The sequence below is a fragment of the Diabrotica virgifera genome, chromosome 1 (assembly GCF_917563875.1).
Source record: "Diabrotica virgifera virgifera chromosome 1, PGI_DIABVI_V3a".
NCBI lineage: Eukaryota > Metazoa > Arthropoda > Insecta > Coleoptera > Chrysomelidae > Diabrotica > Diabrotica virgifera.
Genome location: NC_065443.1, coordinates 77786033 through 77801945, shown reverse-complemented (window position 1 = coordinate 77801945; position 15913 = coordinate 77786033). Strand labels below are relative to the sequence as shown.

General features: G+C 34.0%; 1 protein-coding gene across 2 annotated transcripts in view; it reads left to right on the top strand.

Moving 5' to 3' along the window:
• Positions 1 to 12413, top strand: part of LOC114349380 (uncharacterized) — a 98936-nt gene extending 86523 nt beyond the window's left edge. Inside the window, exons 10-11 of one of the 2 annotated variants that reach the window (XM_050657055.1) lie at positions 4455 to 4609; positions 11908 to 12413. In XM_050657055.1, coding sequence (XP_050513012.1) covers positions 4455 to 4609; positions 11908 to 12285 — 533 coding nt within the window. In that variant the 3' untranslated portion in view covers positions 12286 to 12413. The remainder of the gene's footprint in view (positions 1 to 4454; positions 4610 to 11907) is intronic. The other variant, XM_050657060.1, reaches the window with a different exon arrangement.
• The last annotated feature ends 3500 nt before the right edge of the window (positions 12414 to 15913 follow it).

Sequence of the window (15913 nt, the reverse complement as noted above, 5' to 3'; positions counted from 1 at the left end):
GACAACATATTTCTATAGACACAACTTACATCAGCACCTGTATCAACAAGAAAAGGCATAACATATTTATTGTCAACTAAAACTTTTGCAAACCACTGATCTTTATCATTAGTGTAAATGTGTCCTAGATGAAAATCAAAGTTATTTACCTGTAAGTTTTCCATTTCATTTTCTATTCCTACCTCACTTTCAGCACAGTTTTGACCTTCAACTACTCTTACATTCCTGCCGGATCTACATCTAGCTTGCCAATGTCCTTTCTTTCCACATAATCGACAACGACTATCTTTTGCTGGACATCTTTCTCGGCTGTTGCAGCTTGGTACACTACAGTATGTACATTTGTAGTTTTTGTTGGATTTCCCCCATGTGTTCTGTTGTCCATATTTATTTGGTTCTGCTTGTGATTGTGACCAGTAGTTACCTCTGTGTGCATTGACCGTAGCTACTTCTTGTACTCGTTCTTGCCTAAGAATCCTGTTTTGAGAATTCTGCAGCTCGGCTTGACGTACTGTTAATACAGCTTCCCCTAATGTTAGGTTCTTTTGGAGTTGTAACCTCTCACTTACTTTTACATCTAAAACTCCTACTACTATGCGGTCTCTTATTAACTCATCTTTTAGAGCCCCATAACTACAATGCTCTGCCAGGCTATGAAGTGCAGTGATATATGCATCCACCGACTCCCCTGGCTGTTGACTACGTGTGTTGAACTTGAATCGTTCAAATATTACGTTCTTTTGGGGTATAAAATGAGCGTCAAACTTCTCGATAATAATACTATATACTTGCTGTGCGGGTGTTAGATTAAATTGAGTTATAATTTCCTCTGCTTCTGCCCCCATTAGATACACTAGCATATCAATTTTTTTTAGCTTCTGGTTTGTTTATAAAACCACTAACCGACATATATCTTTCTAACCTCTTTTTCCACTGATTCCATGATCCTGGAAGGGAGAAATTAAACTCAGAAGGAGCTGATACTGTTGCCATGTTGGCAAGCACATGGCTTCCTGCTTGATTCTCTGCCATCCCTGGAATTATTTAACTCTATTTCTGCTCTTCGAAGAAGGTTCTACTTGCCAAATATTCCTCGGAGTATTTGCAAGTTCGCTGCCACCATGTAGAATTATTGAGACAATCTTTATTTAGCACTTTATTACAATTATATTTCCAAGCGACCATCCATATTATTAACCTAACTTCTACTACCATCTTGACATCCTGTCGTTCTCCCCAAAGAGGTTCTGTCTCAAGTACCGACTACGTTTCTGAAGGAAACGTATAAGTGGTTGCATACTGAGCTGACTCTACACGTACTATCTGCAGAATTCTCTGAGACACAATTTTTCTAAAATCTGAGGGAAAGTAATAACTGGAAACAACATACTCCGAAAGCTAACGGGAAGTAAATAGATTGTATGTCACTGTACACAGGCACTGTGCTTTTCTAGACTATAAAATCAGCTCCAGAAAATACATCAAGATGATGTAGATTATGATTGTGGATAAATACAAAATTATGATCTTCTTACATGCAGAAACTATCCTCCTCGGTGTACCCTTGAAGCGGTGTATTCTCACAGCAGCGTTAATGTATTCGCAGATGATGCAGCTAAAACATTTTACTGTGAAGTAGTTGCGCGAGCAACTTGAGGAACGAGATGAAGAATCTAGTATTTCCAAGAAAGACCTTCATTGACGGTTTAAGGAATTCCTGATCAGCAATAGAGATAACCTAGAGATGTTTGAATTCGAGTCAAGCTGAGTAGTAGGTTGTCCTTTAAACATCATGAGAAAAATCGTTTAAACAGTAAAATTGATGAAACATCGAGCAAAATTGATTAAGGTTTTAAAAGAATCAAAGGAAGAAAGAATTGTCGAAAAAACTTCAATTCAGAAATGATCAATATAATACAGAAAAATATAGATTATCTATCATATGACATATTTGATCATATTATAGAAAAAGAGAAACATATGAAAAACTGGAAATGTTGATAACTGATAAAGTCTCAACGACAACGACAGTTTTATCACTAATAGTAGGGGAGGAAAGTATGCTAAATTTGGAGTTACTCGAGCGTTATGGGCACCTATTGAGTTGTGATTATTAGGTCCTAAAACCAAAAAAGTTAAGTAAAGTTTTTCATTTTAGTGGGGACTTTCCATTTATTAATTTAATTTTCCAATAATCACTTTTTCCGATTATTGCGCCATCTATCCATAATTCGAAAAAATGTCTCGAATAAATGCTAATTTTTACTTAAAGAATCCAAATCTGCAATAAAAATTTGGGACTCCTATTTAAGATTTTCAAGTAACCCCCCACCCCACCTCCGTGGGGGTCGTGTTTCGTACCGTTCGATAGATTTTTCAAAAATATTGAATAAGTGTAGGTGTTTTGCAATTTTTCGATCTGGTGTTCATTTCTCGAAATATCGTGGGTTTCGTATTTAAAATTTTAAATTTACCCCACCACCCCTCTCCGTGGGGGGTCGTGTTTGGTATCATTCGATAGATTTTTAAAAAAATATTGAACACATATTTTTTAGTTTTTCGATCTGACGTTTATTTCGCGAAATATTTGCTTTTATTTTGTAAAATTTTTGACTCTCCTATTTCCTTACGCCCTGCTCAAATCGTCAGATTTTTGAAATATACACTCTTTTGCATGCACTTAACTTACCTTATCTTAATCTGACAATTTTGAGTTTTTCTAAGGATAGATATTTTTTCGGCCCCCCTTAACGAACTCCCCTGTGTTAAGAGCCAACATATGGTAGAGGTACATTTACAGGGTACAAAGTTTCTCCCCATATGATAATCAGACGCGCTCGAGTAACTGCAAAAATCTCCGCTTGGGCTCCCCTACCCCCTACCATAACTGAGCCATAAAGAGATGCAGTAGATTTGATAGCGAAAAAGAGTGGACAAGAGAAGAATATACACATGACATGAGATTGAAATTGCCATTGTTGATAGGAGGTCTTGTGGTCTATTTACCTCAAGCTAATTGAAGCTACTGCGGCGGTCAACCATTAGGCAGCAGCAGAAAAGGCTGCTTGCTTGACTGCCCCTCTACAAGGAGATTTTATGAACGATTCCTAAAGGCCAAGAAAAACGTTATTGGATCTTGTCTATCGGTAGTAGCTATGGAAAACATAAAGTCAACACAATCTATTTTAGACAAGGCGAAAACAACGGGTTCGTTGGGAAAAATATTCCCATGAGATTTTTTTGCATAATTACATTCGTGAGACATCCCAGAATAAGGTTCAAGAAGTCGCCCACGTGAAAAGTGGGCCAAATTTTTTTTAAAAATTTTTTTTAATCAAATTGCAAAAATCAATATTTTTGGCCCGGACAGTTTTTTTGTAGGTTTTTTGGACCGTTCTGGATAAAAAAGATCTCTTATAATTTTTCTCTAAAGTTGATCGTTTTCGAGTTATACGCAATTTAAAATTGAAAAAAACGAAAAATGGCGATTTAACTCGGTTAAAAGTTATTATTATGAAAGTCAGAAAGTGACTAAATCAAAGTTTAACGCCCCCCGTACAGGATCCCGAAGAAATTTTTGTCATTATTTTATTACTAAGCTGTTATTTTTAAGTAATAATATTGAGCGCCATGCACGTGATAGCCGGCCGTAAATGCTGAGTGCGAGAGAGATGCCACTCCGGCAGTCCAATTGTGCATCTTACATGCACTCACATTTACGGCCGCCTACCACGTGCATGGCGCTCAATATTATTACTTCTTAAAAATAATAGCTTAGTAATAACATAATGACAAAAACTTCTTCGGGATCTTGTAGGGGGGCATTAAACTTTGATTTAGTCACTTTCTGACTTTCATAATAATAACTTTTAACCGAGTTATTAAGCCTTGAAAATCGCCATTTTTCGTTTTGTTTTCAATTTTAAATTGCTTATAACTCGAAAACGATCAACTTTAGAGAAAAATCATAAGAAACCTTTTTATCCAGAATGGTCCAAAAAACCTACAAAAAAATTCTCCGGGTCAAAAATATTGATTTTTGCAATTTGATTCTGGATTTATCCAGAATGGTCCAAAAAACCTACAAAAAAATTCTCCGGGTCAAATATATTGATATTTGCAATTTGAATAAAAAAAATTGTTAAAAAAATTTGGCCCACTTTTCAAGTAGGCGACTTCTTGAACCTTATTCTGGGATGTCTCACGAATGTAATTATGCAAAAAATCTCATGGGAATATTTTTCCCAACGAACCCGCCGTTTTCGGCTTTTCTATTTTGTTCCATCGCAAATAAAACGTAAGTTTTTTGATTTTTTTTTGTTTCCCTCTGCTGCTATCCGTTATCTCTCTGTTGCTGTTATTTTTGCATTAATATGTTAAAATATTAAACTGTTAAAATACGAAATGACATATATAAATTATTGTAGTTCTATACAAACGATGTTATTTTTCAGAATCAGAACCTGAAGGCGAAGACATAGTACCACAGCACGATCATTTAAAGATAGCTAGCCCTCTAAATTATATATTAAATAAGAAACATAGAAAAGGTGAACATAGAGGTAGTGGTGATATCTTTAAAGCTTTAGCTGCAATGCAAAAACTCAGTGTAAGTTAATATATTTTTGATAGGTTGTTTTTTATTCCGACATCAAACTTCACTGCATCTTTTAATCTATTATCTTCAAAAAATTGCATCTAGTATCTTTAAAAATATTATTATTTTAAAAAACTCCTGATCATAATGTAAGTTGTTCTTTGCCGAGTTTTATCTTTTTTTTTACAATGACATAATACTGGAATTATATGTTGTTATTATATTCAATGATCGTCTTCTTTAGAAGCCTCATCCAGTCTGGCCAATTTTTGGTATCCTCCGTTCTTCATATTATTTGGTTGCTACCAAAATAATAAGCGGATTGTGAATTGCGTTTCATGGAATTAAACCACTGCTAAACAAATATACGTCCGGCCATTTATGAAACTCTCCGAAAATAAAAATGTGTCATGAGCATGAATCACACTCGTTTTATTGGTAGGCGGACTTTGAGATTTGTTTAGCAGTGTTTTCTTTTCATGAAACATGTTTTTCGTTTCATGTTTCATGTTTTTCGTTTCATGTTTCTTTGGTGTGCGGCTTGCCTTACTACTCTAACTTAAATTCATTTAGAGAAATTGGCTTATAATATACTTCCCTAGCCTATGCGGATTGGTAGGTAGTGACGATGTAGAGAAGGATTTAAAAGTTTGGAAGCAACAATACTATTATTTGACCTTATCTTCTCCGTTATGGGTTGGTAGGCAAAATAAGGAGCTCGTGTGTATAGGGGCGCCAATACCTGAAATCATAGAAAGTACTATTGGCGAGATTAATTTTAAAGTTGGTCAAGACTATCGGCGAACATAGCCTTCCAATGGTTTACGCTTGATTGAACTCACCGCATCATTAGGTTTGGTGGTAATAAGTACGTGTTTCACCCACAAAAATATCTATAAAGACACGTGGCAATCACCAAACGGTCAGATCTAACCAAATTGATCCTGTACCTACTTATTGATAGCTGACATTTATCCGATTTGTTGGACGTAAGAGCATGTAGATGAGTTAATATAGATTTTGATTACTACCTTGTAAAAGAAAAACTGACAGCACGTATATCTAACGCTGAAAAGGCCACAGCACAAAATCTACGCAAACTAATACTGACATGCTAAAATCTGAAACTGCTAGGATTACCTACATGTAAATTTTAAACGAAGCATCATCAAAAATCGAAGAAGATCTAAGCATAAAAGAATAATACTGGACTAAATTTAAAAAAGCTGTTCACACAGTAGCTGAAGGCATTTTAAAATCTAACTACGCCAGAAGAAACGAAAATTGGTTTTTTTAGGAAGAATGGAGATCTAGTAACCAACAAAAATTAAGCATATAAGAGACTCCAGCAGAACGAGACTAACTCTGGAAGACTATGAAAACCTTCGACGACAAGAAAATAGAACGTTGAGAAGGAAAAGAAAAAAATATTGCGAAAACATTCTAAACGGGATTTTTAACCACCAAAACAGAAAAGACTCACATAAATTCTACCAACTGATAAAGAGCTGTCCAAAGGAATTCAAATCCAGAATAATAGCATGTAGAGACAAGGACGGTTCTTTTATAAGTAACAAGAAATAGGTACCAAATAGATGGACGAATCACTTGAAAAACTTCTTAATGAAAATCTTGAAAACGAGATGGATACTCACAAGATTCAATTGAATGAAAATGATCGGCAGCCACTCCTAATAACTGAAATATGGCAACAGAAATAAACACCCACAGACTGGAAATTAGGCATACGGTTCCCAAATTACAAAAATGGAGGCATAATGGTGTGTGATAATTATAGAAATATCATAGGCCAGGGCGCATCTGTAAAAATATTAGTACACTTGGACGTTGAGAGGTGACTCAAATTTTTTTGCAGAAATTAATTGAAAATAACTCAAATAATAATATTTCAGTTATCCTCCCTCTAAAAAACGTCCGGAACATTGTTTAAATAATCAAAATGTCAAAAAATGAAGGAAAAATTGATTTTTTTCTTCGTTTTTTGATTATAACTTTAAAAGTATTCATTTCCGAGAAAAGTTGTACTGGCATAAAAGTTAGGTAATTAAATTTCCTACAATATAGAATTGGTTAAATATTTAAAAAATAGTAAAACCTTGTTTCAAAATAGCAATAATTGCGAAAAAACCATACAAAAACAAGTATTCCCAGTTTACGTTTTTCAACCATCTATGCTAGACATATATGCACATCAAAGAAACATGAAACGTAAATTACGTTTCATGGAAATAAAACACACTCGTTTCATTGGTAGGCGGACCTTGAGATTTGTTTAGTAGTGTTTTATTTTCATGAAACATGTTTCACGCTTCATGTTTCATGTTTTTCGTTTCATGTTTCTTTGGTGTGCGGTTTGCCTTAGGACCTTCTTATTTCACCCAGAAAAACTTTATGATACAGTTGAACAATACTGTAATTTTTCATTAAGATCGCTTCAATAGATTTTGCAAAATAAATTTTGCAATCCAGCTTTCGCAAAAAAATTCATTTTTTCAAAATGGTACAGGACTGAAAATAAAGCAGATAGCAAGTTAAATGTTTTTTTTGCGTATAAAAGTGTACTGTACCTTTCATTTTCAATTTGCAAAATTAAAATCGATTAACTACCACGGCGTCAGGAATTTTTTTAAATAAACATTAATTATTGGTGCTACGCGCAGGGCAGCGGATAGTTTGCTCTGATTGGGCATTCCAATGACCTTCGATAATGATTGATTCATTTTAATTTTTATTACATTTCGATGTAAATAAATAAATTTGTTTATTGCAAAATAAAAACCATACTCTCCTTTGAAATACCACTTTTTTTAGCAAAAATTTTTTTGTTCATATATTTTAACTTAGAGAATAAAAGTTTATTATTTTTAAACATATGCAATTGTTTAAACAATATTTCGCAAACAATAATAAAATTAGTTTGATTTTTGTGAAATTAAAATATTAAAATACAACAAAATATATGTATGAAATCAAAACACCGCTGTCCTGCGCGTAGCACTAAAAATTAATGTTTATTTAAAAAATTTCCTGACGCCGTGGTCATTAATCGATTTTAATTTTGCAAATTGTAAATAAAAGGTACAGTACACTTCTATAAGCAAAAAAAATTCAACTTGCTAAACTTTTTCTCATGATGATCTTTCAGTGCGTCACAGTTTTTAGATTTCTTTCTAACGCATTAAATTGTATGTGACAGAAAAACGCACGTCGGTGATTACATTTCGTCGGAGACATTTATAACATTTATTCTAGTTGTTAATAGATGGCGCTATAATCGAAAAAAATTATTTACTAATTATATAATATATCTACGAATATAATCTGTACAATTTATAAGACTATACAAATCAAAGAAAATACCATTTTATAAATGCAATAAACTCAATTGATTTGGTTTTATGCCAAATTGCAAATAAAATGTGACAATTGTCAGATTTAACTAAAATGTCATGTTAGAATAAATGTCATAAATGTGTATTATCACGGACTTACCTTTTTTCTATCATTTGTGACGCACTGAAAAATGCTCATGGAAAGAAGCATATCTGCTTTATTTTCAGTCCTGCAATATTAAAAAAAAAAATAATTTTTTTTGCGAAAGCTGGATTGCAAAATTTATGTTGCAAAATCTATTAAACCGATCTTAATGAAATTTACAGTGTTGTTTTACTATATCATAAAGTTTTTCTAGGTAAAATATGAAGGTCCTAAGTGTAGCATAAATGGTTGAAAAACGTAAAATGCGAATACTTGTTTTTGTATGGTTTTTTTTCGATATTATTGCCATTTTGAAACAAGGGTGACTATTTTTAAAATTTTTAACCAATTGTATATTGTAGGAAATTAATTTAATTACGCAACTTTTATGTCAGTACAACTTTTCTCAGAAATGAATAGTTTTAAAGTTACAGTGGAACCCCGATAAGTCGGCCTCCGATAACCCGGAAGTCCGGCTAACCCGGACCGATTTTCATCAAACAAAACAAACATTTTTTCACTTTGACTGAGTTTTTACCAAGAAATAAACAATACTGTATACAACTGTACGTAATTTAGTTGTACTGTGCAATATGTATTTACATTTTGCACAATATGTATTTACATTTTACAGTTGTACAGTAATTATAATGTGTATTTGTTTATTATTTATGTCTTTTATTAAGTTTTACCATATTCTCCGGCTAACTCGAATTTTCGATAACCCGGATCGGCCGCGGTCCCGATTAATCCGGTTTATCAAGGTTCCACTGTATAATCAAAAAACCAATAAAAAAATCGAATTTTTCATTCATATTTTGACATTTTGATTATTTAAACAATGTTCCGGACCATTTTTAGTGGGAGGATAACTTAAGTATTATTATTTGAGTTATTTTCAAGCAATTTCTGCAAAAAAATTTGAGTCACCTCTCAACGTCCATCTCAAAACAGATGCGCCCTTGACTATCACTCTACTCAATATTGCAAAGAAAATACTGTTCAACGTATTATTCAAAAGAATGCTTCCCTACGCCGAATGAATAGTGGGAGGATATCAGTGCGGCTTCCGACCTTAGCAAAATCTTTACAGTGAAGAGGATTTTTGAAAAAAATCTAGACGTCGACACCCACCACATATTCGTGGATTTCAAAGTTGCACTCAGTTAACAGATATAAACTTCTGGCTATGGTGGAATTCCAAATACCTCTTCATAGTATTCAACTAACTGAAAGTATAATTACAGGAACAGCGAGCACGGTCAGAATCCAGAACGCTATTTCAAAATACTTCCATTGCAAAAATAGACTAAGCCAGGGTGATGGGCTTGCTTTTTAGGAAGGAAGTGCCTTTTATTTAATCTTGCTCTAGATAAGGTAATTCGTGAGTTCCAGATTAACACAAATGACACTATCTTTAAAAAATCTGTACAAGTTGTCAGATATGCAGATGACATCGACATCATAGCTAGGTCCACAGAGTCTCTCACCGATGCATTCCGGTCGTTAATAGTATCGGCATAGGGAATGGCACTAAATATAAGTGCCCAAAAACCATATGTGTTGTACTAGATCAGTGGTTTCCATCCACTGGACATCCAAAACCTGAGAAAGTGGTTTAATACATCGACAACCGGACTATTCAGAATAGCAGCAAGCAAAGTTAGGATAGCCATGCTGATCGCCAACATCCGGAACGGATAGGCATCTTAAGAAGAAGAAGACTAGACCAAACAACCAGACACCTAGAAGAATAGTAATTGACTATTTAGAACTGGAAACCTTTATATACGTAGATAAGCACGCTGTTGACTAAAAATATTGTCAGTGAAGAAATTAATAGAAGAATAGTGCCTCTTAATCTATGGCTTGAGAAGGCAGATAGCCTCAAAACTACCTAAAAAATTTAAAGTGACCATCTATAAAACATTATTAAGACCAATGTTAACCTCATCACCATTCCCTTTGCCTTATCCCTATGCGGGGTCTGCTTCTCCAATTGCATTTCTTCATACAATTCTATCTTGGATCATATCAATATTAATCCCCTTTACCAACATGTCCTGCCTAATCGTCTCCCCTCAGGTCTTCTTTGGTCTTCCTCTCCTACTCCTTCCAGGAATCTGCACTTCAGCAATTCTTCGTATTGGGTGATTAACGTCTCGACGTTGAACATGACCAAACCATCTCAACCTATGCTCTCTCATCATTTTGGCATCGATTGGTGCTACACCATTAGGATTAGGAAAAATCCTAAGAAGAATTAATGGAGAAATAAAAGAGCAAGATTTGTGGCTCAGGAGTTGCAACTTTTAGTTCTATAGAAGTTTCGGGAATAAGGTGCAACAGTCAGAAAAGTTTTTGAACTAAGAAGGGCCGATGGGATAATGAGTCAGAGGAAGACCAAGGCGGTATCAAGACATCTTAGAACACAATTTAAAATCTATTGAAGTGAGAGTACGAAGAATAGTTACCAGAGACAGGAATGCATGGAGGATTGTTCTGAAGAAGGCTTTGGCTCATAACGAGTTGTGATACCACTGATGATGATGAGGCCTCTCCTCTATCGGGATAACATAGGAATATGTTATGAAAATATTATTTTCGCTATTATTAAGTATCTAGTGTTTCAATATACTGGGTTGGGATAAAGTATGGAACCAAGCAAATATCTTTGAAACGAAAAGAACAATATTTATAAAACTTTGCATGCAAGTACAGTGACGCAAAAGGCATCTGTTGCCATATTTTTTGTTACTATTCCACTTCCGGTTTCACCGGAAATACCCCTAATTTATTTAATTTAAATGGGACACCTTATTTATTTTTGCGGATTTTAAAAGAACTTGTTATTTTTAATTCATACATACCAAATTTGGTAGAGAAAATTTGTTAAAACGTGTCTGTAGATAATTTTTTGTATTAATATAACGTAATAGGAAATAAACGAGTACCATCTATACTGTAGACTAAAATTGTTGTTTACATGCACGGCATGACTTATTTGAATTTAGTATAGTAAGTAAAACTGTTACTGAACTAATTGACAGAAATAAGTTGTATTAAAAATGGTTCATTTAAGTGGAAAAGATCGTACTGAAATATTAATGATAATAGGTTATGGTGAATTTTCATTTTTTGGAAGTGAATTTTCCAAATCCATGGATTGGACGTAGAGGATTCATGGAGTGGCCCGCTCGTTCTCCGGACCTCAACCCGTTAGATTTTTTCTTTGGGTTATCTAAAATTACGTGTTTACGTTAGGCGACCAACATGCTTGCAGGATTTGAGACAAAGAATAATAATTTATGAATGTGAACTAATACGTGGAGAAATCTTGCAAAAAGTGACTCACGAATTTATTTATAGGCTTGCACGTTGTCAAGATGTGAACAGCAAACATTTTCAACATTTGAAATTATTTCTTTTTTATTTTTAATATCATTGGTCTAACATAAATAAATTAACCTATTTTTTAACTATAAAGAGATTTATTTCTTGATTTAATAGTTTTTTCTTCCAAACTTGGTATGTATGAATTAAAAATAACAAGTTCTTTTAAAATCTGCAAAAATATACAGGGTGTCCCATTTAAAGTAAATAAGTTAAGGGTATTTCCGGTGAAACCGGAAGTGGAGTAGTAACAAAACTTTTTTGTCATTGTTCTTGCATGCAAAGTTTCATAAATATTGTTCTTTTCGTTTCAAAGATATTTGCTTGGTTCCATACTTTATCCCAACTCTGTATACGCTCACTGTTTAATCTTATGTGTTTCTTTCGTTTTATGAGTTTTATGATTTATTTTATTTCAGATGTTTCAAGAGGCAGCATTAAACTTGCCAGCCGAAGAGCGTCTGGAAATTTTGGAGCTGATTCAAAGCATACAAACATCAAAGGCGAGAAGGTCGGCGGCCAAACGATGGTCCGGTACAATTCCACAAGTGCACCACAAATGCAAAAATCTACCAAAGGGCGAATCCATCCAGAAGTACACACCCAAGGAGGAAAGTGCTGGAATTAAGGTTAAAGAAGATACAGAAAAGAACGGGAAGGAAGTAGTTAGGAAGACGAGTGTTTTATTGGAAAGTTGTAGAGCCGCTAGGATTAAAGAAGATAGTGTGGTGTTTTATCTAAACGATAGTTTTAAAATAAAATCGCTGTTAAATAAAAGTGATTCTTTTAAATATTAAAACTTTTAACTGATATTTAGGAAGTATAGTTTTCTCTTAACAAGTCAAATAAATTTAAGTCAAATCTATTTTATTTAAGCACATAAGTGTAAATAACAAATAGTAACTTGTACCTCCAGTTTTATTATTAAACAATATTAAAACATATTTGACCTGAGCAGTCTAACCTATTTAACCTTAATATAGGTATTTATACTACACCTCTTTCACTTTACAATACAGGTTTTAAAAACAACCAGGACAATCTTCAGGTTTGCAGGTTGCAGGAATGCAGTAAAATTAGTTTGCTACAAAGCAAATAAAGCACAAAAATACAACAAACCCAAGTCTATTATCTTTCCCTCTGCAAAAATGTCATGTCACATACTATATAAAAATGTTTTAAAATTAATCAACATACTGCGAGACTTTTCTTCTTTTTTTATGTAAACATGACTGTATGTTTTTCAATGTACCTCCAGTAAGTTTTCGTTCCATTATTTTCGTGGACTTTCCACTGAACGTCTTTCTATAGGGCTTTTCATCGATTGTCATTTGTTTCGAGCTTCTGTCAAATGTCGTATAATCCGTGTGATAATCCACAGAGAACGGCAGTTCTCACCAGTGGCGCACAACACCCCTACAAGCGACACTATATATACACGAAATTTTCGATTTTCTAAACCTGACTGAATGGAAAATTGGGACACATCCCATCTTAAAGTTTACGAAAAGACTCGTCCATCCATATGTTACTTCTCCATTTTGGTCCAAGGGTGTGGAATTTACGGCCCTTCCCATTTAAAGCCTGTTTTTCGTTCTCGTCCCCAAAACTCCCAAAAATTTCAAAAATTTAAGCCCGACCTTTGCGGCTTCGGATAGCATAGATCGTTATCTTTCCAACGCATGTTTAATTTTGAAAATCGGTTGTACCATCCAAAAGTTATCGAGCTCAGAAATATGACTCAATTTTTATTTAAAAAATGGAAAATGTTTGTGGATATGTATGTTTGTATGTATGTATGTGGAAAAGTTAAACCGATCTGAATTTTTTTTTCTGTGTTTCAAGAGGGTGTGAGGGCCGATTCAGAACCGGTCTAATTTTTGACTTCTGACTACCCATAAGTTAGCTAGAGGACTAAGTAGATACAAAATAGCATATTTTTTGGACGTAAATATCTTAGGTTTAAGAAAAGACAGGAAAACCGCAAATAAACCAAATTAATAGGGTTGAGTTAAGCTTTCAAATGGACCTTAAGCGATCAAGCTGAGACATACGCACTGCTCACCATAGCCAAAAAACTGAAAAATTAAACTTTGAAAATTTTGGTTTTTCGACAATTACTCAAAATTTCAAACTACGAATTGCGCCAATAACTGAGCGTTTGTAGAAGGACTCAGGACGCGTCTAACGGTGTATACCTTATATCTGGGAAAATTCGAATTTTTAAGTTATAGGGTTCATAAGTATGATCAAATCTATTTCTTATGGGAAAAACGGTTTTTCAAGCTCAATAATTCCTGTAATAAGTTCAGTTATCATACTCGATCTTGGATGCATCAGATACTACTTGTCAATACGTTTCAAATTCATGTTTAGTGATCAACATCAGGTAAGCCGTTCAGAAATTATAGAGCTCCAAAGGTATAATTAGTCCAGGAACTGAAATTTTTCACTTAGCAATTTTTACAGAATGGATAGATTTGTTTAAAAATTTGACAATAAGTAGTGGATAGTCCAAGGATCAAAATCTATATGATGCCGAAAGACGCTTTTACCAAGGGGGTAGTTGCCACCTCATCTCGAGGGTGGAAATTTTTTTTTTATATTTTGACCGCAAATGCTGGTAAAAATATTAATTATAAACAGAAAATGTTCATTATACATTTTTTTGATAAAATTAATAGTTTTCGATTTATTAGTTATCGAAGCTGTTAGTTTTATATCGGAAAGATTACCAGATAACGGCAGTTCTCGCCAGTGTCGCAGAAATACACCCCCCTACACGCGACACTATTATATACACGAAATTTTCAATTTTCTAAATCTGACTGAATTGAAAATTGTGCCAACTCCCATCTTCAAGTTCAGAAAAAGACTCGCCCATTCATATGTCAACCATCCATTTTGGTCCAAGGGTGTCGATTTTACGGCCCTTCCTATTTAGGGTCTGTTTTTCGTTCTGGTCCTCAAAACTCCCAAAAACTTCGAAAATTTAAGTCCAAACTTTGCGGTTTCTAATAGAACTGATCATTACCTTTCCAACGCATGTCTAATTTTGAAAATCGGTTATACCATTCAAAAGTTATAGAGCTTAGAAATGTGACTCAATTTTTATTTAAAAAAGGGAAAATGTTTGTGGATATGTATGTATGTGTGTTTGAAAGTTAAACCGATTTGATATTTTTTCTCTGTATTTAAAGAGGGGGTCAGGGCCGATTTAGAACCGGTGTAGTTTGTGACTTTTGACTACCCATAAGCCAGCTATAGGACTTTGTAGTTACAAAACGGCATATTTTTTGGGGGTATATATATATTCGGATCAAGAAGAGGCATGAGAACCGCAAATATATCAAATCAATAGTGTTGACTTAAGCTTTCAAATGGTGTCCAAGCCGTCAGGATCAGACATACACACGGCTCAGTATAGCCGAAAAACTGAAAAACTAAACTTTGAAAATTTTGGTTTTTCGACAATTACTCAACATTTCAACGTACGAATTGTGCCAATAACTTAGCGTTTGTATAAGGACTCAAGACGAATCTAACGATGTATACCTCATATCCGGGAAAATTCAAATTTTTAGGTTATAGGCTTCATAAATATGATAAAACCTATTTTCTGTGGGAAAAACGGTTTCGAAAGCTAAATAATTTCTGTACCTAATAGCTTCAGTTATCATACTTGACCTTAGATCCATCAGATACTACTGGTCAATACGTTTCAAACTCATGTTTACTGATCAAAATCGGTTAAGCCGTTTAGAGAAGTTATTAAGATACAAAAGTATAATCCAATTAACGATTATTCCCCAAATGGTTTATGAGTTGTAGTGGTTAAGACGCTAAATTTGATCTGGCAACGGGCAATCCGACTTCATTTACCGGCCATCTCAATATATTTTTTTTTCAATCTATTTCGAATAGAAAAAAATCTAGTGTACATTCGATGGACACTAGATGATTTGGGAGATAATGCAACAAAGGTGACCATTTATAAAGCTTGACGTGTAATAGAGGAACATTGCATTCAACTTCATACATTTAATTTATAAATAACTTTGAAAAACTCCTGATGCAAGAATAAAAAACCGCTAAACGCCGTAAAAATGAGTGGCGCATAAAATATTCCAGCTACAAAAGATCTGATATGAATGTTACGTGGCGCGAAAATGGATTTTCATTTGATGCAAAACAAAATTTTAGTTTTATTTTAAAAGATTTTTCCATAATATTTGCTAAATTTGAAGTAAACGCGCCACAAAAGAGTTTCAAAATTCAAACTGTATCAAAGTTACTCTTTTGTGGCGCGTTTACTTCAAATTTAGCAAATATTATGGAAAAATCTTTTAAAATAAAGCTAGAATTTTGTTTTGCATCAAATGAAAATCCATTTTCGCGCCACGTAACATTCATATCAGATCTTTT